Source organism: Actinia tenebrosa, unplaced genomic scaffold (assembly GCF_029948245.1).
Source record: "Actinia tenebrosa isolate PJP-AT-01 unplaced genomic scaffold, QUT_ActTen_1.0 PGA_scaffold4__44_contigs__length_22323623, whole genome shotgun sequence".
Classification (NCBI taxonomy): Eukaryota; Metazoa; Cnidaria; class Anthozoa; order Actiniaria; family Actiniidae; genus Actinia; species Actinia tenebrosa.
Window position 1 is genome coordinate 15,156,130 of NW_028292581.1, and position 21,015 is coordinate 15,177,144.

The window sequence follows — 21,015 nt, forward strand, 5'->3', positions numbered from 1 at the left end:
TCGTTTGCGGCCCCGTCCACACTATGCCGGATAAATTTGAATCCGCAACTTTCACACCAAAACCGAAACACATGAAAACGGATAAAATTTTCCGCGTCCGCACTAGTCCGATCAGAGGCGACAAAAACGCTTCATCGCACATCTGAGCATGTGCATCGAAGCTGAAATTGAGACCGCGGTGAATTTTTAGCCTTCCCGCCATGTTCCCATGACAATCATGACGTCATAGTATTCGAAAAAATTCGGATACGAAATGTTCTCCGTCCACACTAATACGGCTAGCCGGCGTTTTCAAATTGTTCCACTCTGGAGACCGTATTCGAAAAAATTCGTTTTCGGTGAAGAATTGTTCCGGATTCGCCCGTACTAGTGTGGACGGTAGGCCTAACCGAATAAGCATAAATTCGGATTCAAATTTATCCGGCATGGTGTGGACGGCGCCTGATAGCTGAAGGCTTTGGGTACCAAAATGGATAACCACATATTGATTTATTCCATATTGACAGTACAGTATATTTATCTAACGTTGACTTAGTCAACTAAGAGCAAGGGTGAACCATTGTTGATAATTCATCCAGTTGAACTCAGTTTTGGACTGCATCAGTCTCTTCACTTGGTCCACTGACGTTCCAAACAGCTGTCCAATCTTTAGCCATGGGTCTCTGTAGTATTTCTTACTCGGCTTTGAAAACAGGACCTAGCTCTAGGAATGGCATGCAGGTCATAATAAGATGAAAGAAAACAATATAGCGACTGGGGAATATGTGGTATTTATTTGGGAAATACTTTTGTAGTTTTTGATGACATTTTTTAACAGATGAGGTACAATATAACTCAGCTATTGCCAAAAGACTAGAGTATTCTTAGTAGTTTTTGGAAGCCCTAATGCCATGTCCACTCAATAAAAAAGCACGAAAACACATGTTCACAAAAATCATAATTCAACAATAGAATCGCGCATAAACATAAATATTTTGTTTGTACAAACCCAAGTATACTACGTTTAAATAACTGTTGGAGAGTGACATAGTTGAAGTGATCACCATCTTCTCTTCTAAAACTACAAGTCCAAAACGATTAAGCAAAACAGTAGGAGAATTTGCATACTGCATACGCTAATGCATAACATTAAGAACGCAAGTGAAAGAACTAGAGGTTGTAAGGCCCAGGTCAGACGCCGTAATTCAAACCTAACTGTAGTTTGGATCGACTTATGGAATTAGGTCGACTGGGTTGAGTCAAACGTCGAACTTATTACGAGTATTTACAGTCGTACCAAAAACAATCATGTTTGAGTGGTCAGCGGCAAACACATCATAATGGCGTCTGCCATGGCAGCTCGCCGGATATTGCTAATAAAAAAAATTTTTAATTCAAGAAGAAGACGGGCTACCATCGAAAAAAGCATCATACTTTTGCAAAAAAGAAGGGTGGCACTGCTACGTGTATGTTTTGTTTCTGCTCTTCTTCTGCTTTCGCGAAATGAAACGGACGTACGTGAAAGAGCATGTAAACACTTAGGACGTAATTTTGGTTGGTTTGAAATTGTCTGGAACAATTATTCAGATGAACGGTTTAAGAAAACATTCAGGGTTTCCAGGGGAACATTCCTTTACATTCTCAGAAAAATCGAAAATCATCCGCCATCTTTGAAGAATGCTAAAGTGCGCATGCGCTTTAGTGATGATTAATGAAAACGAGGCCAAAACACGCATTAACATAATTAATGCATTTGTATCGGCCCATGTGAGGTAGGCGTTTGACCCGAAGTCGATCTTCAGTCGTTCTTCACGACTGATCAAGCCGTGAAGAACGACTTAGTCGGTCCAAAATTGAATCAGTCGAACTTAATTGGGTCAGACGCCGTACTTCATATGACCTTATTACCCTGTATTAGGTTCGGCTCATGTGAATTACGGCGTCTAAACTGGGCCTAAGAGTTTTTATTAATTCAGGCCGGTTTTGGTTTGAACATTATTAAACATTGGCGCAGGGTTGCGGCTTGAACGCTACATTTTTTAACACTAAAAAATGTTTGGTTTCGTGTGCTATTATTAATTTGTCTGGGTTTCCTGGGTTCCAGACACACACTCGTTCCCAGTGCTTCTCGGCTTTAGGGTTTGTTATTATTATCTCTCAATAGCAATATACACTAAGCCTGAAGCGAGATGACGTTTTACCCCCGTCTCTAGACCATAATCCTTTTCACACTGCTTTTGTTCTTTAATTATGAGTATTGTTCCTGTATTCTCTAAGGAATCAAAATTTTTAATATGAAAGAATTTTAAAAACTATTATGGTCTAGAGACGGGGGGTAAAACGTCATCTCGCTTCAGGCTTATTGAAAAAGCGTAGTCGGGTTGGAGAAGGTCATATCATCGAAGCTGAGACCGAAGAGGATTTTGGGTACTCCGAAATGTGTATTATATTTGCATATAGACATGTAAAAATGCACAGTAGAGCAAAATCGGTCGACCTAGATTAACAACATGCCAAAGCCATGACGCATAAAATGTGCACAAGAAGGGAAAACTACAATACGCATGAAATTAGCATAATTGTTTGTCTTCCCATGCTCCCCTTCGGTCTTAGCGTTGATGATATAACCTTTTTTTGAACCCGACGTTCTTTCAATTAGGCGTATCCTCACTGAATCCATTATCACGTCGCAGTGAAGTTAATTATGGGGTGAGATCATCGAGGTATCCAGACGAGATGGTATATGGCCTAGTGCCTATACTCTTAACACCCTATTTTCAAAAACCCCATATCCCCCATATCCAAAACTCAAACCCCCATATCCAATACTCAAACCCCCATATCCAATACTCAAAATCTCAACACTCAAATTCCCACATCCAATACTCATAATTCCCGATAATATTACTCAAATACCACATCCAAAACTCAAAAATCAGGCTCAAAAATTAAAAATTAAACGAGACTTACCTGGAAGTTGAGTTTGATTGAAATTCTACCGATCCAATAGAGATACGTAGGGATTACGTGCCCTTCCCTTTATTATGCCCTCCCTAAACTTTCATTCAACCTGTTCACTCGCCTTGTTTTAAAACATGTGGTTTATTGGTCACTGCTCAATCTCACGTAATCCCTACGTATCTCTATTGGATCGGTAGAATTTCAATCAAACTTCAACTTCCAGGTAAGTCTCGTTTAATTTTTAATTCTACCTCACCAATCGATACTCCGGGATCACGTGAGATGTTTAAAGCCCTGTACAGGAGCCTAGAAAATAATTAAAAACAAATTTACATTCAAATTTGTTGTGTTTATTTTGCAACCAAGTTTATGTTAACTCAACCATGGCAAAACTCATTGAGCCAGTACTTATATATATATATACTGTATAAACAATTCATATTTGCAAATTTCTTTTTTTTTTTTTTTTTTTTTTTTTTTTTTTAAATGCAGTCAACTTGCACTTGACTTCTTCAGAATGTTTAAGCCAAATTCTCCAGTGTTGTGGATTGACTTGCTGTAAAACTTTCTAAATATAGAGTCATTACTCCATGCTGCGGTTTTTAAAATGGTTTCTAAGGCAACAGTATTCTTAACTTTGCTTGTTGCTGCAGCTCGAGTACTGTGTGGGGTAAAGATGTTCATATCTATACCAGCATCTTTTAGTGTAGATTTTATCCATCTTGAAATGGTGGACTTGGATACCACATGATATGGTTTTGAAAAGCTGATAAACAGTGCCTTTTCCTGACCCCTTAATTCCTTTGTTCTTTTAATATATTCATCTAGAGCAGAGACTATGCATATCGCTCTGTCCTTTGGATAGCCTGCAAATTCTTTTTCTTGAATGTGCTTTCCAGGTTTTGTTGTGGTTTATTGGTCACGTGCTCAATCTCACGTGATCGATTGGTGAGGTAGAATCAGGCTATGTTCTTTAGTTTCCCGTTTATTCCATTTAGCAAACAATTCTAGGGGATTCAAAGGTTCAACGAATGGGTGGAGCCCCCTTTCCTATCGAACTGTATCTAAAAAACTAGGGGACCCACCCCTTCGTTGACTCGAGCTCTGAATTTGGTCCAGAATTGAGGAACTGAGCAGGCCCCTCCAAGTCAACGAATAAAGTAGGCGGGAGCGAAAAGAACATGGGAAAGACTAGAACTTCATGAGCACTTGTCAACATAGCGCGTCTATTAAGTTCATAATCCCGGCTCCCTGAGCCATGTCAATGACTTTGAAAGAAACTCTTTAAAGATTACAAAACTTTCATGCACTGCCGAACTCCCTGAGTTCCAGGCCCAAAACTCTTTAAACATGGCTTATTTACCAATTGACACGGTTTTCTTTATTATTCAAAAGACTTTATTTTCGTTATAACTCTTATTATAAATGCGAGGTCAATATATAATTAGTTAGCATATACCAACTTGTGTACTTCCTAAGAACGCGCGTGCTCATTGGTTAATTGGAGGTGAATATTGTACGATATTCACCTCTGAATCTCGGAATATTGATTCGGCAACAAAATGGCATCTGCCGGCAATATTTTTGCTACGATTTCCGATGAGGAAATTGAAGAAAAGAAATTAAATGCCATTTCTATCGATACTAAAAAGGGAACGAAGTATGGCCTAAAAGTCGGTATATGCTAGAATATTTACCTCGCCGCTCGAAGACTCGCGTCTCGGTAAATATTCCCCGATATTCACTTCGCCTTCGCCCGGTTAAAAAGTGTATGTTGACTTCGCATTTATAATGAGCAATTCAGTTCAATTCATCATTCATAGAAAACATTCTCAAGTGATAAATAAAATATATGGCTTATTGCCTCTGTTCTCGGTTAATTAACTCAGGCCCGGAATCTTCACGAGTACTTGTGAGTGAAGTGAAATGTTTCTCTAGCCAACTTACGAAAGGAATGCATTCTAGTACAACGTAAACCATATATAGTGCAAACTTTGCCTTGATCACCATGAACTTCCCTAGCTCGGTCTGTGTTGCCTTAGCGTTCCGGGCTGAAGCTCAAAACGACGCCGTGCAATAAGTCATGTGCGTTGAGTTAATTTATACTGCTCTGTGCTAATTTATTCAGTGAGAACATTTAGTAAGTTTTTAAGCCATTTAAAACTGAGCACTGTATAGTTGGTTCCAGTTCAACTTTTACAACTCTTATACTGAATATATACCTATTCATAAAAACTTTTTCGGTCGGAGATCTGAACAGTCGCACGTAGCCGGCCGCTTTTACTGTTTTGTTAAGTTTCCCGCGTGCCACAGCGCGGCATTAAAAGCCCGTTTTGAGAAACACCTGCGCAGATAAAATTCCTGGCTATTAATTTATTTACTAATGAGGGTAGCGCGGCCGAGTGGTCTAACGCGCTGGTTTAATCAACTATCGTATGTTTTTCGTTCAAGAAAAAGCAGCTTCTTTCACCTGTTATTGCGGGGTCCTATCTGCAAACCTATAGATAATTTATTTGAATATTTTAATATTTAAATAAATTAAAAATGGCTTGTAAAATTATACCAAATATTCGCCATTTATTGAGCTTTTCAGCTAGTATGATTATGCATTTGACTTTAAGGTTCTTCTGAAGGAGCCTTGGGTTGTGGTTCATTAATGGACGAATCCATTTGGACGTAATGTTTTGCACATTTCAGACCACGTGTCACTCTCTTGAGAATAAGATTCTTTGTTTAAGTTTAATCCATATCGATGTGTCTTCCTATGTGCAACCGTTAAACAAAGAAATAATACTCTAGGGAATGACACGTGGTCTGAAATGGGAAAACAGTGGATTAGGTATATTGTTGATTCTGTGATCTCTCGTGGCGCCTTTCGGCTTCCTTATTCTTCACAGGGGTCTCAACAAGCTCTTTCTATAAAAAATGAAATCAAAATGGAATTGCGTGAGAAAGCCGAATTAATTAAAAAAGGAAATATAAGATATGAAGCAAAGGAAATAAAGATTGTTAACAAAAAAAATAACAAAAAAAAAAAACAAACAAAGTTTGGTAACTATAAATTTCAGGTCACCCATCCTACTACTATATCTTCCTCAAACGTGCTTGACTCAGTGTCTTGGAAGCGCAGGTTTTTTCCACTGGGCCACGATTTCAGGAAATTAGCACAACAATAGCCGTGAAAACAAAGAACCAGAGAGACTAGATTATTTTCCACTTCAAATCAACGTGCCAGTGCGTGGCAGAGTGCAAGGGATTAGCTGTAGATATGGTCTGGGGGCCGGCTAGTCTCTCCCCTGATGCTTCGGCTAGAACACAAACCTGCGTAATCCGTACACCCAAGGGCAGAGGGACTTAATCGCCGTCATGTCCGAAGTCCATACGATGACCCAGCGGATGTCTCGGGGTATGGCATGAAGGCACTAATTTTTCCCTTTTGTATTTTGGAATTTAAATCACGTTATTTAAAAATAGTGGACGTGGGTTCGATTCCCACCATATTAATGTAAGAATACATTTTTTTCTTTTCTTTTACTTTTGTCGTTCGTGATTTCCGTATCTTTCTCACACATGAAAACCGATGAAAACTGGTAAAATTGCATCTCAAAATCTAGAAAGCTTAAGTTTTCAAGCTTCTCGAAAAGAAATTAAGGCTTTTATGTAAGGAATAAAAACATTTAAATGAAGAATTAGGATAAGAAAATTATTTTTTAACTGATGACACATTTGGTTTTAACGTTCAGGGCCTTCATTTCACAAGTTTAGTTGGTTAATGACATCCAGCCAATGTTTTCTCTGATGCTACCAAAGCATTAATTTTGTTATTTTCATTGCGGTAAAATTACAGTATATATAAAAACATAAAAGTTCCTTGTGCATTTTGATTCGATTTTACTGCATGGTTTTTATTATGGGAGACACTATCTTCATCTCGGAAAAAAAAACAATTGAAGATTTTTTCCCCCGAACTTATTTGTACCTTTCAGATTCATTCAAATGGTTCTCCCTGTAATTTGCATATCGGGAACTCCGCTTTTACGCAGTGCCTAAATATATATCCTCCCCCTTTTTAGTGGCCATGGGATGAGTTCAATGTCGTATGATAAGAGTGTAAGAGTTGGATTGGAGTTGATATTCTTTAATGTGTAGAGCAAACTTGGAGTTCAAATCTTATTCTCAAGGCATTGACTCGTATTCTTAACACTGGAAAAAAATGCGGCAACGTAAACCATGGGTCTATTGTTGCTGTAATGGCCAGCTGCGAAAAAAACAGCCCTTTTTCACTTCTCTTAAAAATTGAGTTGACATTGCAGCAAAACGTCTTCTCAAATTTCACTTGTCAATTTTCCGTTCAATATGTAAACCCCGCAACAATACTTCAGACAATTCAAAGGAAATATTGATCAGTGTAATAACAACGCCTTTAATGTAAAGTCAGTCTAATTACATACAAAAAATTTGAGCCTTCTTTTAGTTTCATGAAATTGCTTTTTTTTGGTGAATTTGAACAGATAAACATTTGTATTGAACCTAAACTACAAGGTAATGTCTCTTTTTGCTATCATAAAACTAATATTTGGCTTTAAACAACAGACTGATAGGGTATTTTAGAGAATATGCTTGTGTCTGTCATATCGATTAACTGAACCTGCTTTCTCATTTAAAAAAATACAGTTATGCTAGTGTATGTAATATTGTCCCGAAAATCTTTACATGTTTCTTGCATAAGCCTTATCATAGTTCAATATGAATAGCAGCAGCCGGCCGCGGGGTTGAGAGAGCAGAAGTACGTTTACAAAATACTCTTTTCACCTCTCTGCGGAAGTCTTTCTTAAAAAGTCTGGCAGTGTTGGCATGAATCAGGTAAATTTCCGTTCTGTTCAATGTATTGTCGATTATGGGAGTGCTAAGTAGATATTTTAGACAGGCACGCGTAGTGCTGACTGTGTTTGAAAATATCTAGTGGCCCATGACAAAATTGTCCATATTGGATTCCAATTTCAATGTCAAACGCAAAAATTTCTATTCCCTGCAGTTAAATAAAGTACTTTTTCTGTCACAGCTGTTGAATGTAATAAAGATTAAGTCTTATATTGGAGTTAATGCAAAATAACAAAGTAAAAAAAATAAGAAAAATAAATTACAGTGTAAAACTAGTGGTCATTATTTTTTTGTTTTGATATTTGTTTTTGTTTCATTTGGTTTTGTTATTTATATATATTATTTTGTGAGCTCAATTTTCTTTTGCTAAATTACATAATTGAAATGTTAGGCCTCGTCCACACTATGCCGGATAAATTTGAATCCGAATTTTTATTTACTCGGTTAGACCTACCTTCCACACTAGTCCGGGCGAATTTTTTCGAATACGGTCTCCAGAGTGGAACAATTTGAAAACGCCGGCTAGCCGTATTAGGGTGGACGGAGAACATTTCGTACCCGAATATTTCGAATACGATGACGTCATGATTGTCATGGGAACATGGCGGGAAGGCTAAAATTTCACCGCGGTCTTAATTTCAGATGTGCAATGAAGCGTTTTTGCTGCCTCTGATCGGACTAGTGTGGACGCGAAGCATTTGATCCGTTTTCATGTTTGGACGGAAATTTTTTTTTTTCGGTTTCGGTGCGAAAGTCGCGGATTCAAATTTATCCGGCGTAGTGTGGACGGGCCTTAGATTATAGTTAAAAGAATTGCTTTTATTTTCTATTGGTCTGTAGATCATGCCTATGTTCCTAATACAAGAATTATCAGTTTTGAGTGCATTTATTGAACTAGTCGAACTTTCTTTCTCATGGTTATTCTTTCTTTTCCCACTTATCTTTATCTCTTTATAAGATCTCTTAAAAAAGGCAGTCTCTTAGTCCTGTTGTCATAGACTCAAAAATTTAAGACAAATCATTGGCTGATGTGCAGTGGAAGATACAAAAACAACCATATTCTAGATTTTCCACGACAAACTTTTTAATTACTGTTTTCGCTAAGGACTTCATTTAGAACCATAACTAATATGCATTTTCGTTTTTTCTCTCATAAAGGCAGCCATGATAAGTTCAAGCAAAATGGCGGTTAAACAAAACGTAGGTTTGTAAGATATAATGATTATATTGTATCCCAGAATCCTTGGCATTGCCATCGTGATGCCCAACAAGTAGGATTTTGTTGGGACCGTTTGAACACAATCGCCAACGACATCCAACAACTGACAACAATACTGAGTGTTTTTGCACTCGTTTGCACGGGCCTTTAAGAAGAGAGATCATGTCCTGTTCCATCTAAGGAGCATTAGAAAATAAACAAAACTGTTTTAACTGCACTCTAAAATGAACCGACTCATTTTAACTTCATCAATACAAATATACCTGTTTTAATTACCACATTTAACAAGCTGGTTATGTCTGTGACAGAAAATGTTCTATATGAACCAGCAAGGAATCGACATTTATAATATCGTCTTACACTCAAATTCGAATACAATAGGGTCACCCTAATTTTGTCATTCAGTACGAATATATTCACTAAATTTAATAAACACCTGAAATATATTCACTAGTAAGCAAAACAGATGTTGTATTTTGAATCGCTCTTATAGCAGAAAGACGGAGTAAAATGGCCGAGAATACATCGAATGTTTCCGATAGCAAAATCAATAAAGAGGACTTCTCCTGGCGAGCTGGTTGGGTGGACGGAGTCATTGCTTTGATAACGGTGCTTGGTAATATGCTGGTCATTCTACTTATCCTTACACGTGCCTCTCTTCGTACGAAGCAGAACTGGTTTGTTCTTTCTCTGGCAGTGGCTGATTTTCTTGTCGCCGCAATACTTTTCCCTTTACGTTTAGTTATAGGTTATTCGAATTTCGGAAAAATAAAGATTTTTATTGGTACTACTCACGACTTTCTTCTTTATGCCTCGACTTTGAATCTTTGTGTTTTAACTTTGGATCGATACCTCTACATTGTGTATCCTATGAAGTATATGTGCTGGAAAAGAAAGACCAATTTGATCAAGACGTCACTGGTTGCCTGGATTGTAGCATTTTTCATTCCTCTCTCGGGTCTGTTAATAAATCTCTATGTTGAAAATACTGAAGTAGAAAAGAACTTCATTTTGTTTGTACTTTGTTTTGAAACTATTCCTTGCCTATGTTTACCCACTGCGTATTTGCACATCTTATACTTTGTTCGTCGGCAAAAAGCACAAATGAAAATGCAGATGAGACAAGTGCGACATAACTACGTCGTTACAGAAAATCCTGAAAAATATCAAACGAGTAAAAGATCGAAAATCCTTGTGCTTGGGGGAGTCATTGTTTTTTTTGTCCTCTCAAACATAGTCCACATTACGCGTGCATGGCTAAAATATCTACTTAGCACTCCAATACTCAACAAAACATTCAGCAGAACTTCGTATTTCCTGATCCATGCCAACTCTGCCATCAACGTCTTTGTGTACGGACTTTTTAAGGAAGACTTCCGCAGAGAGATGAAAAGAGTATTTTGTAAACGTACTTCTGCTCCCTCAATCTGATAGCCCGATAGGTCGGGTAGAGATTGTGCAATATCAATAGCCCGATAGGTTTGGTTAGGAAGTGCTTATTGCTCATAGGTGGAGATTTTGTCATTCTATTAAATAGCCTTATAGGTCGGGCAAAGAATTTAGCAATGCTGAAGTATAATGGTCGGGTTGGGTTGCAAAATTATCTATTTGGACAGCTCGACTGTTAACAATTTGGAGTTCTTATTACTGGATTACTGGTCGGGTAAGACGAGGAACCAGGCTGAGTTTAAGTGATTAAAAAGCTTTTTTAAGAAAACGTTGGGCTAACAATGAGGTCTTCCTTCGAGCACAGTAGCAATAGAGGCCATAGAGTGCTTAATTTGTAACAATGAGGGACATATTGCCCGTTTCTGCCTTAGTTATCCAAATGCTAAAAACGATATTTAAGAAGAATGCTATCGTTGGGATTTGTTGAAAATAATACTATAAAATGAAATGTAATACTTGAAGAGTATTAAAGTTTATTTTGCCCGTTTGTCCTTGTTTCTCTAGGTGCAGTGAAATGACCACTCAAGCGTTTTGTCCTACAGGGCGTACCCTTGATCCCGGATTAGCGAGCTGTTGTTGGTCATCTTCCTTGGGCTTGGGTACAACCCATTTCTCTGTTTTAGTTGGAATTCAATCTCAACCCTGTTTGTTTATTGGGGAGAGAGTCACAAAAAATGAAATGGATTAGAGCTGACGGTAATCCAAGCCCGGAAGGGATGAGTGCAGCTCAAAACGCGGTGCTCAGGGATCAGCTCTCTCACTACCTTTAAACATGTGTAGGGATGTAAGAGTGGGTGTTAAATTGGTATAAGGGCGGATATTGGTGTTGCTTACTAATGAGGTTGGGGTAATGGCGTTTGTCGAGAACAAATCAAGGTTGGGAGGTGGGTTAATATAGTGGTATGGGGTAGGTAGGATGTTAGATAAGCCGACTAAGCAAGTTACAAGGTGGCGAGGACCGGGGTGATTTTCCCATATCTTAATGCTGATGAGTAAGCAGGATGGATCATGTACTATTCACCTTTCAGATTCATTCAAATTGGGCTTTCGGTGACTTGCGTATCAGGAGCTCCGCTTTTAGGCAGTATATACCTAAATATATATTTACGCTCAGGCCCTTCATTTCACAAGTTTAGTTAGTTAATGATCTCCAGCCAATGTTCCCTCTGATGCTACCAAAGCATTTATATAAAAACATAAAGATTCTTATGGAAAACCAAACATCGTTATGTAAAAGACGTAAATAACTCTTATTTGTCGAGTGCGATGTCCGTACCGTAAGTTATGGACCGAGTTTTTCCCACTGCATTATGGCTCAAGCAAAGTGGAAGAAGTGAAAAAAGTTACGGTACGGACCGAGCAAACAAGGTTAATAAGATTTTTATTATATGGCAAGGCATTGAGAATTAAAAAGAGGCGGACCAATTTAACCAATTTTCAAGTCTGTTTTATAGTCTCGATTTGTCCTAAAAAAATTCGGGAATCTCCAAAATTTCGATTTGAATGAAAGACATCCAAGGTAAATTTCACAAAACCGGTTATTGTATTGGATTATCTGTAGTTATCTCTCGTTTTTTACTTAAAATTAACCAGGCGTTCAAAGCTTAAAATTGTCGGCCATGGAAAAGTTTGTCGAAGAATCTTCAATGAACAAAACTATAGCCCCTGGGATGCTGATGAAAAGTACAAAATTCCTAAGTGTGAGAGTATCACTCGAGCAAAGGAAACTATGTAGTGCATTTCGATTCGATTTCACTGCATGGCTTATTATGGGAGACATTATCTTCATCTCGAATAAAAAAAAAATGAAAGATATTTTTCCCTATCTCATTTTTACCGTTCAGATTCATTCAACTTGGGCTCTCTGTGACTTGCGCATGGGGAGCTTCGCTTTTAGGCAGTGCCTAAATATACATATTATGTTTTTCCTAAATCGGCTGCAAGTGCTGCATCCTCCCCCTTTTCAATGGCCATGGGATGAGTTCACTGTCTTATGATAAGAGCGTAAGAGTTGGAGTCGATATACTTTAAGAGAGAATTCTTTTCGTATTCAAGCAGTGAGCGCCAAAACCTATTTTCTTGAAGAAAGGCTGTTGTACAAGGCTGAAATCTCGTTATTCAGAAAGTTGTTTGGAAGTGGAGATGACCAATGAAAGTGGAATCAAAGTGTTAACCCAAAGCAAAACTTTTATTCGAAAATGAGGTTTAGGCCTTCATTTTGCTAATTTCCCATATATTTTCTATAAAAGCGCCTGACAAAGCAACATTCTAACACAAATGCCACAAAACATCTTTGTACAATTGAAAATACCACTTCAAACAGGCATTTTATTATAGTACATCAGTTTCTAACTGTTTAAAAAAGGTTTGAGAAGAAAATTGGGATCAAAACCCATACGAAAGTCTAGTTTTTGGCGCTTGTGGCCATCATTGCTCATTATTGAAAAGAAATTTCCTCTTAATGTAGAGCAAACTTGGAGTGCAAAATCTTATTCTCAAGGCATTGACACATAGTCTTAACATTGGGAAAAAAATGCGGCAACGTAAACCATGGGTCTGTGGTTGCTGCAATGGCCAGTTGCGAAAAAAGCAGCTCTTTTTCACTTCTCTTAAAAATTGAGTTGACATTGCAGCAAAACGTCTTCTCAAATTTCACTTGTCAATTTTCCGTTCAATATGTACACCCCGCAACATTATTTCAGACAAGTTAAAGGAAACATTGATCAGCGTAATAGCAGTGCATTTAATGTAAAGTCAGTCTAATTACATACAAAAAAATGAACCTTGTTTTAGTTTTATGAAATTGCTTTTTTTGGTTAATTTGAACAGATAAACATTTGTATTGAACCTTAAGTACAAAGTAATGTCTCTTTTTGCTATCATAAAACTAATATTTGCCTTTAAACAATAACTGATAGGGTATTTTAGAGAATATGCTTGGGTCTGTCACATCGATTAACTGAACCAGCTCTCTTCAGTATTAAAAAATAGTTATGCTAAGTGTATGTACTATTGTCCCTAAATTCTTTACATCTTTCTTGTAAAATCTTATTGTAGTTCAATATTGTCTCTAAATTCTTTACATAATTCTTGTATAAGTCTTATCGTAGTTCGATATGAACATCAGCAGACGGCCACGGATTTGGGGAGCAGACGTTTTTTTTACGAAATACTCTTTCTTCAACTCTCTGCGGAAGTCTTCCTTAAAAAGTCTGTACGCAAAACCGTTGATGGCAGGATTTCCCATTAATCGTTTAAATTGCCGTTCTGCGGTTCATTGTATTGTTGATTATGGGAGTGCTAGGTAGATATTTTAGACAGGCACGCGTAGCACTATATTTGAAAATACCTAGTGAATGACAGAGTTGTCCATATTGGATCCCAATTTCAATGTCAAACGCTTAAATGTCCATTCAATGCAGATAAATAAATGACTTTCTCTGTCACAGCCATTGAATGTAATAAAGATAAAGTCTTATATTGGAGTTAATGCAAAATAAAAAATAAAAAAGATAAGAAAAAGGAATTAAAACTAGTTTTCATTATTTTTTTGCTTTGTTATTTGTTTTTGTTTCATTTGGCTTTGTTTTTTATATGTATTATTTCGTGATCTCAATTTTGTTTTGCTGAATTACATAATGGAACGTACCATATTACTGTTCATGTTAGATTATTATGAAAAGAATTGCTTTTATTTTCTATTGGTCTGTAGATTATGCCTATGCATTTATTGAACTAGTCCAACTTCCTTTTTACAATAACTTACAAATTTCTCTCGCGCTGATTTTTTATTTTGTATCATCAATAAGAGGACAGACAGATAAAGCTGACGTTAACGAGCGCGCTCTTTCCGTTGGTTAATAATAATAATAATAATAATAATAATAATAATAATATACTTTATTTAAAGAGGGTAACACCCAAAAGCAAAAGCTTACAAACTTGTGGCCCTCAAAAGACTTAATATAAATAGTTACATGAAAATATAAATATACATTTTTACCACAATTGTAAATTTTCTCGCGCGCTGATTGGTTAAAAAACGTCGTAAATAAGAGGCCATACCAACAAATGGCGTCATGCAAGATTTCGTGCAGTCTATTTCCTAGAGTTTTGTGAGTTTTGTAGTAAAAAACAAATTTACGATGGTTTAGCTTGGTATGTCCTCTTATTTACCACGATATGACGCTAAACGTTGGTCAAAATTAGTTATGGACCCACTCGGCTTACGCCTCGTGAGTCCATAACATTTTGACCAACTTTTGACGTCATATCGTGGTAAATAAGAGGACATACCACGCTAAACCATCGTAAATTTGTTAAATATAAAAAAGTACTAAGAATAATATATTATATATTATAGACCAAGTCGAAGACTCGCACCTATGTGGGGGCCAGGCCACGCGAACAGAGAGACCTGGCGCGACTCGTCACGCCAGATCGCTCTGTGTCGCGCCAGGTCTCCCTGTCTTCAACCACACCGGCGCAAGCCCTGGACTTAGTTTATATTAACTAGAATATGATTAAATAATTATAAATAAATAATAAAAATATACTTATATCCAATAAAACTAACTAAATCTTAAAGTGGTCCATTGATTCCTGGTTTAAAAGAATACTCGATAAGTATTTAGATTTAAAATTATTTATAGAAGATGCAGTTTTCAATTCTACAGACAAGGAATTCCATAAAGTAGACGCTCTAAAACTGAATGAGCGGCCTCCAGCTGTAGTCAATGATATTTTCGGTACCTTAACGTTGTACTTAGAAAAGCGAGTTTCAAATTTGTGAACATTTTTCATGGGTTTAATGTAATTGAGTAGATAACTAGGAGTAATCCCATTTAAGATCTTAAACATTAGAGCACCGGTCAAGTAATTGCACAATTCATTAATAGGAATCCAACCAAGTTTGTTAAACATAGGGACAGAAGGTGCATCACGTGCTGCATCAAATATTGTTCTAGCTGCTCTTTTCTGCAATCTAAGAAGGCGATATTTACCCTCCTTGGAACAACCTCCCCAAACAGGGGCACAATACTCGATAAGTGGCTTAATAAGTGTATTGTAAAACAAAATTCTCTCCGGATGAGGTATATACCTCTTATTCCTTTTAAGTAAGCCAATACGTTGTGAAACTCTATGCTCAATACTATCAATTTGAGAGTCCCATGTTAGCGATCGATCAATTTGGACACCAAGCAGTTTAACTGAATCAGTTGTTTGTAACTTTGTGTTACCTACTTCGATTGAAATGTCACGTTCAAGAGTAGATAGTTTACGAGAGCTACCAACAAGCATGACTTTTGTTTTAGAGGTGTTAAGAATCATTTTGTTCCGTGACGCCTAGGATTGAATAGGTTTAAATTCATCGGCCAACTTAGATTCAACTTCTTCAAGAGTTTTCCCTGACACAGTTTGAGTTGTATCATCAGCATACATGTCAAGTGTAGATTCTTTAGTAATTAAAGATAGATCATTTACAAATATTATAAAAAGCAAAGGCCCTAAAACAGAACCTTGAGGAACACCATGAGATACTGATTTAGGAGAGGATAAACGTTTTGCGATCATAACAGACTGTCGACGATTTTCCAAATAAGATTTAAACCAGGCAATGGCTGAATCACTGCGACAATAGAGTTGGAGCTTAGTTAGTAAAACATCATGATCAATAAGATCGAATGCCTTACGAAAATCAATGGCTACTAAGCCACTAAGCAGACCTTTGTCAATATTCATAAGTAGAACGTCGACAATTTTGATTAGGGCTGTCTCACAGGAATGGCCTCTGCGAAAGCCTGATTGATTAACACAAAGCAAGTTATGGTCAGTCATGAATTCATAGAGTGAAGAATGAACATGTTTTTCTAACACCTTGGAAAGAATAGGAAGAACCGAGATAGGACGATAATTATTAGGATCCTTCCTATCTCCATCTTTATAAATAGGTGTGACACGTGCAAGTTTCCAAGACTCAGGAAAAACTCCATTTCTTATTGAGGCGTTGAAAATTTTTGTTACTTCAGGTGTAATAACAGGAGCACTGATTTTAAGTAAACGGGCACTCAGTCCGTCTAAGCCAGTGGATTTATTCAATGGCAAAGTTCTTAGCTCCTTAAAGACGGTGCCTTCGTCAATAAGTGGAATCTCAAATTTATCACCTAGAGGATTAAGCTCATTAATATGAGTATTAAGAGATTGATAAAAATCACCCGAAGCAAAAATTTGAGCATCAACTGATTTAGCACTAACATCAAACTTACTAGCAATGTTCGAGAAGTATGAATTAAAACATTCGGCAATGTCAAGTGGATCAGTAATGTCTGAACCATCAATGTGCAATCTATTGATGTTTTCCTTCACATCACTACCATTGAGAGATTTCAAATGTTTCCAAAGACCTTTCGGATTTCCTTCATTTTCCTTAAAAGCACCATGGAAATAAGCTTTTTTTGCCTCTCTAATGAGAGTAGTACATTTATTTCTCTGTTTCCTATAGCAATACCAGGTGTCATTATAAAATGGTTGTTTTGATCGCTAAAAATGAGAAGTTTTTATCGTTTTTGTTATTGTAAAAAACAAATAGACATCAGTTTTTTATGTGTCTGTCCTCTTATTGACGATAAATTCCGTCATCACATTGTCAAAGTAGTGTGGATCCACGAGGCGTAATTTTTATCGTTATTCCTTTTTCTTCTTTTTCTTCTTCTTCTTCTTCTTCTTCTTCTTCTATTTATTTATTTATTACATTTTTACATAATTACATTTCCATTACTACATTTTCTACTATTACAACATTTATATATTAAAACACCATTTTTCCTCTAACGTCTTGTTTTTTGTAGCAACATATTTTTCTATTTCATATTTCTTTTGCATCGTTATTCTTTCTTTTCCCACTCTTTGACCTATTATGCAAAAATTGATTTCCTTTCCTGACTTATCTTTATCTCTTTATAAAATCTCTTCATCAATTTTGAGAATATTCATTGAACTACACCTTGTTATTTTCATTGTTATTCATTCTTTTCCCACTCTGACTTATTAAGAAAAAGAAAAAAAACTTTTCCGACCTGTCCTCTAATTCAAGGTAGCGTGGCCGAGTGGTCTAAGGCGCTGGTTTTAGGCACCAGTCTCGAAAGAGGCGTGGGTTCGAATCCCACCGCTGCCATTTTAGTTTGTTTCTTTTGCTTCAGTTCAACAGTATTCTGCATGTGGTACCTTTGATATAACTTCCGTTCATTTAGCTTACTTTTGTTATGGCATGAAAGACATGTGATAATTATATAATTGACCTCGCTCGTCAAAGCTCAAGGCAGAGTCCATAATGACTCCGAAAACCTTCGCAGAGTTCACAGGCCAAATTTATTTTCCGATAACAGAAACTTGAAAGCTGGTGCACGTTTTAAGAAGCAGTAGCTTAGTCCTGTCAGGGTTGATGAGAAGACAATTCCAACTGTAACATGTCGCAATATTTTTCAGGTCTTCGGTAAGCCGTGTTGCAGCAGTATTTGAAAATTGTGAATTCTCTTTTTGACTATAATTTGTAGCAGCCGTCTACCGATTATAGCCAGTCAGCCAGAAAAATGCTGTAAGCTGCGAGTATTTTTAAATGTGTGGGTGGAGGGGAGGATGGGGGTATTTCTTGGTGGTGTTCACACAGGTAGCCCAAGCTTGGTTTCTGTGATGTCCTGTTATAAGGAAATGTATGGAGATTCATTAAAAATTTCAATAAAATCATCTAAATGTGAAATAAAGCCTCGAAATTTTACCCGATCATTGAGAAATAACACTTCTTTCGCTCTGCGTGGTTATTTTTTGAAATTAGCCCGTTTTCCCCCACCAGTAAGAATTTACTGGTGGGGAAAAAAAACTTAAAACGGGCTAATTTCAAAAAACAACCACGCAGAGCGAAAGAAGTGTTATTTCTCAATGATCGGGTAAAATTTCGAGGCTTTATTTCACATTTAGATGATTTTATTGAAATCTTTGATGAATCCCCATACATTTCCTTATAACAGAACACCACAGAAACAAAGCTTGGGCTACCTGTGGTGTTCAGGAGCGACAGATGACAAAGGAAAAAATTGTAACGAAATCATAGCCGAAAGTGGAAAAAGAAGGATAAAATTAATAAATTAAAACTCCAGTTGAATGAATGCTCTTAAAGCCCGTGCAAACAAACGCAACATGGTTTGCCAACAAAATCTAACATTGTTGGGCCTATGTTGCGTGTTTTTGGGACTTGTTGGACGTTAATTTTCATTGTTGGATGAAGTTTGATGAAACTCATCAAACTTTTGATTCAACAAGTCCCTACATTTGTTTTGTTTCGCAGTCATCGAAGCGTAGCCCAACAATGTTGCGTTCGTATGAACAGCACGTACACCAAAGTTCGCTGACGCACGCCGTAATCATGGGTATTTCAAACAAACAAACAAACGCAAAGCACACGAGTTGAACTGGAAAGGCCATCATTTTCGTCATGCTGTCAGAGCCAAAAATTCATGACGAATCAATGGCTGATGTGGAATATACAATAACAAATGTATTCTTTTTCACGACAAGCTTTCGAGTTACTGTTTTCTCTAAGGACTTCATTTAGAACCATAACTAATATGTATTTTTGTTTTTTCTCGTTGTACGGCCATATGATAAGTTCAAGCAAAATGTCGGATAAACAAAAAGTGGGTTTGTAAGGTATTGTGGGTATATTGTTTCCCAGAATCCTTTGCATTGTCATTGTAATGCCCAACAAGTGGCAACTAGTTGGGACCGTTTGAACACAATCGCCAACGTCACCCAACAACTGCCAATAATGCTGGGTGTTTTTGCACTCGTTTGCACGGGCCCTTAACTAGAGAGTTCATGATCTTGTTCGATTTACGAAGCATTAGAAACTAAACGAAATTGTTTTAACTGCACTCTAAAATGAACCGACTCATTTTAACTTCATCAATACAAATATACCTGTTTTAATTACTACGTTTTACAAGCTGGTTATGTCTGTGACAGAAAATGTTCTATATGAAACAGCAGGGGATCGACATTTTATAATATCGTCTTACACTCAAATTCGAATACAATAGGATCGCCCTCATTTTGTCGTTCAGTATGAATATATTCACTAGTATAAGCAAAACAGATGGTGTATTTTGAATCGCTCTTAATAGCAGAAAGACGGATTAAAATGGCCGAGAATACATCGAATGTTTCCGATAGAAAAATCAATAAAGAGGACTTCTCCTGGCGAGCTGGTTGGGTGGACGGAGTAATTGCTTTGATAACGGTGCTTGGTAATATGCTGGTCATTCTACTTATCCTTACACGTGCTTCTCTTCGTACAAAGCAGAACTGGTTTGTTCTTTCCCTGGCAGTGGCTGATTTTCTTGTCGCCGCAATAGTTTTCCCTTTACGTTTAGCTATAGGTTATTTGTATTTCGGAAAAACAAAGCTTTTCATTGATGCTACTCACGACTTTCTTCTTTATGCCTCGACTTTGAATCTTAGTGCTTTAACTTTGGATCGATACCTCTACATTGTGCATCCTATGAAGTATCTGTGCTGGAAAAGAAAGACCAACTTGATCAAGACGTCACTGGTTGCCTGGATTGTAGCATTTTTCATTCCCCACATACGTCTGTTAATAAATCTCTATGTTGAAAATACTGAAGTAGAAAAGAACTTCATTTTGTTTTTACTTTGTTTTGAAACTGTTCCTTGCCTATGTTTACCCACTGCGTATTTGCACATCTTATACTTTGTTCGTCGGCAAAAAGCACAAATGAAAATGCAGATGAGACAAGTGCAACATAACTACGTCGTTACAGAAAATCCTGAAAAATATCAAACGAGTAAAAGATCGAAAATCCTTGTGCTTGGGGAAGTCATTGGTTTTTTTGTCCTCTCAAACGTAGTCCACATTACGCGTGCATGGCTAAAATATCTACTTAGCACTCCAATATTCAACAAAACATTCAGCAGAACTTCATATTTCCTGATTCATGCCAATTCTGCCATCAACGTTTTTGTGTACGGACTCTTTAAGGAAGACTTTCGTAGAGAGATGAAAAGAGTATTTTGTAAACGTACTTCTCCTCCCTCAATCTCGCAGCCGGCTGCTGCTGCTCATATTGAACTACAATAAGGCTTTAGAAGAAAGAAATATTTAAATATCTAAGGGACAAAAACTGAACGTTATTTGTTTAGACCTTTAGCAACACACTAAGATGACAATGATCGGTTATATGAAATGGGAAATCATTTAGGCGTTTGAATGATTGGGGTAATTGGCGTCACTTTTGCGCGCAAAAATACCTTTATTTTCCTTGGAATGATTGAGGCAACGCTGCAGTAAAACTTCATTACAAGTTCTTTGGGGTTGAAGAGAAGCTGCAAGCGGCATTGATTGAAGTCAGCCTCAGTACAAACTTTTAGCTTTATTAAATTGCTTCTTAATTGATTCCCATTATAAAATTCATTGGACCTAAAATTAAGATGTAATAATTTCTTTTTACTTTAAC

At 37.1% G+C, this 21,015-nt stretch overlaps 3 protein-coding genes and 1 non-coding gene across 4 annotated transcripts; 3 read left to right on the forward strand and 1 right to left on the reverse strand.

The window, feature by feature from the left end:
* The first annotated feature begins 9,486 nt into the window (after positions 1–9,486).
* On the forward strand, positions 9,487–10,850 carry LOC148907212 (histamine H2 receptor-like). Its single transcript, XM_089037225.1, has one exon. It carries the CDS (start codon positions 9,551–9,553, stop codon positions 10,469–10,471), a length of 921 nt encoding a protein of 306 aa, XP_088893351.1. The 5' UTR covers positions 9,487–9,550; the 3' UTR covers positions 10,472–10,850.
* Positions 10,851–15,064: 4,214 nt separating this feature from the next.
* Positions 15,065–15,820, reverse strand: LOC116295389 (uncharacterized). The gene has a single exon (XM_031703183.2). It carries the CDS (start codon positions 15,818–15,820, stop codon positions 15,065–15,067), a length of 756 nt encoding a protein of 251 aa, XP_031559043.2.
* Positions 15,821–17,581: 1,761 nt separating this feature from the next.
* Positions 17,582–17,663, forward strand: Trnal-uag (transfer RNA leucine (anticodon UAG)). Its single transcript has one exon. It is a non-coding gene; the product is annotated as a tRNA-Leu (tRNA).
* A 1,964-nt stretch (positions 17,664–19,627) lies between these two features.
* Positions 19,628–20,972, forward strand: LOC116299992 (dopamine receptor 1-like). The gene has a single exon (XM_031708732.2). It carries the CDS (start codon positions 19,638–19,640, stop codon positions 20,637–20,639), a length of 1,002 nt encoding a protein of 333 aa, XP_031564592.1. The 5' UTR covers positions 19,628–19,637; the 3' UTR covers positions 20,640–20,972.
* Positions 20,973–21,015: the final 43 nt, after the last annotated feature.

Bases quoted from the DNA above. Each gene is read 5' to 3' on its own strand.
- LOC148907212 (XM_089037225.1), top strand. From the start codon at position 9,551: ATGGCCGAGAATACATCGAATGTTTCCGATAGCAAAATCAATAAAGAG.
- LOC116295389 (XM_031703183.2), bottom strand. From the start codon at position 15,820: ATGATTCTTAACACCTCTAAAACAAAAGTCATGCTTGTTGGTAGCTCT.
- LOC116299992 (XM_031708732.2), top strand. From the start codon at position 19,638: ATGGTGTATTTTGAATCGCTCTTAATAGCAGAAAGACGGATTAAAATG.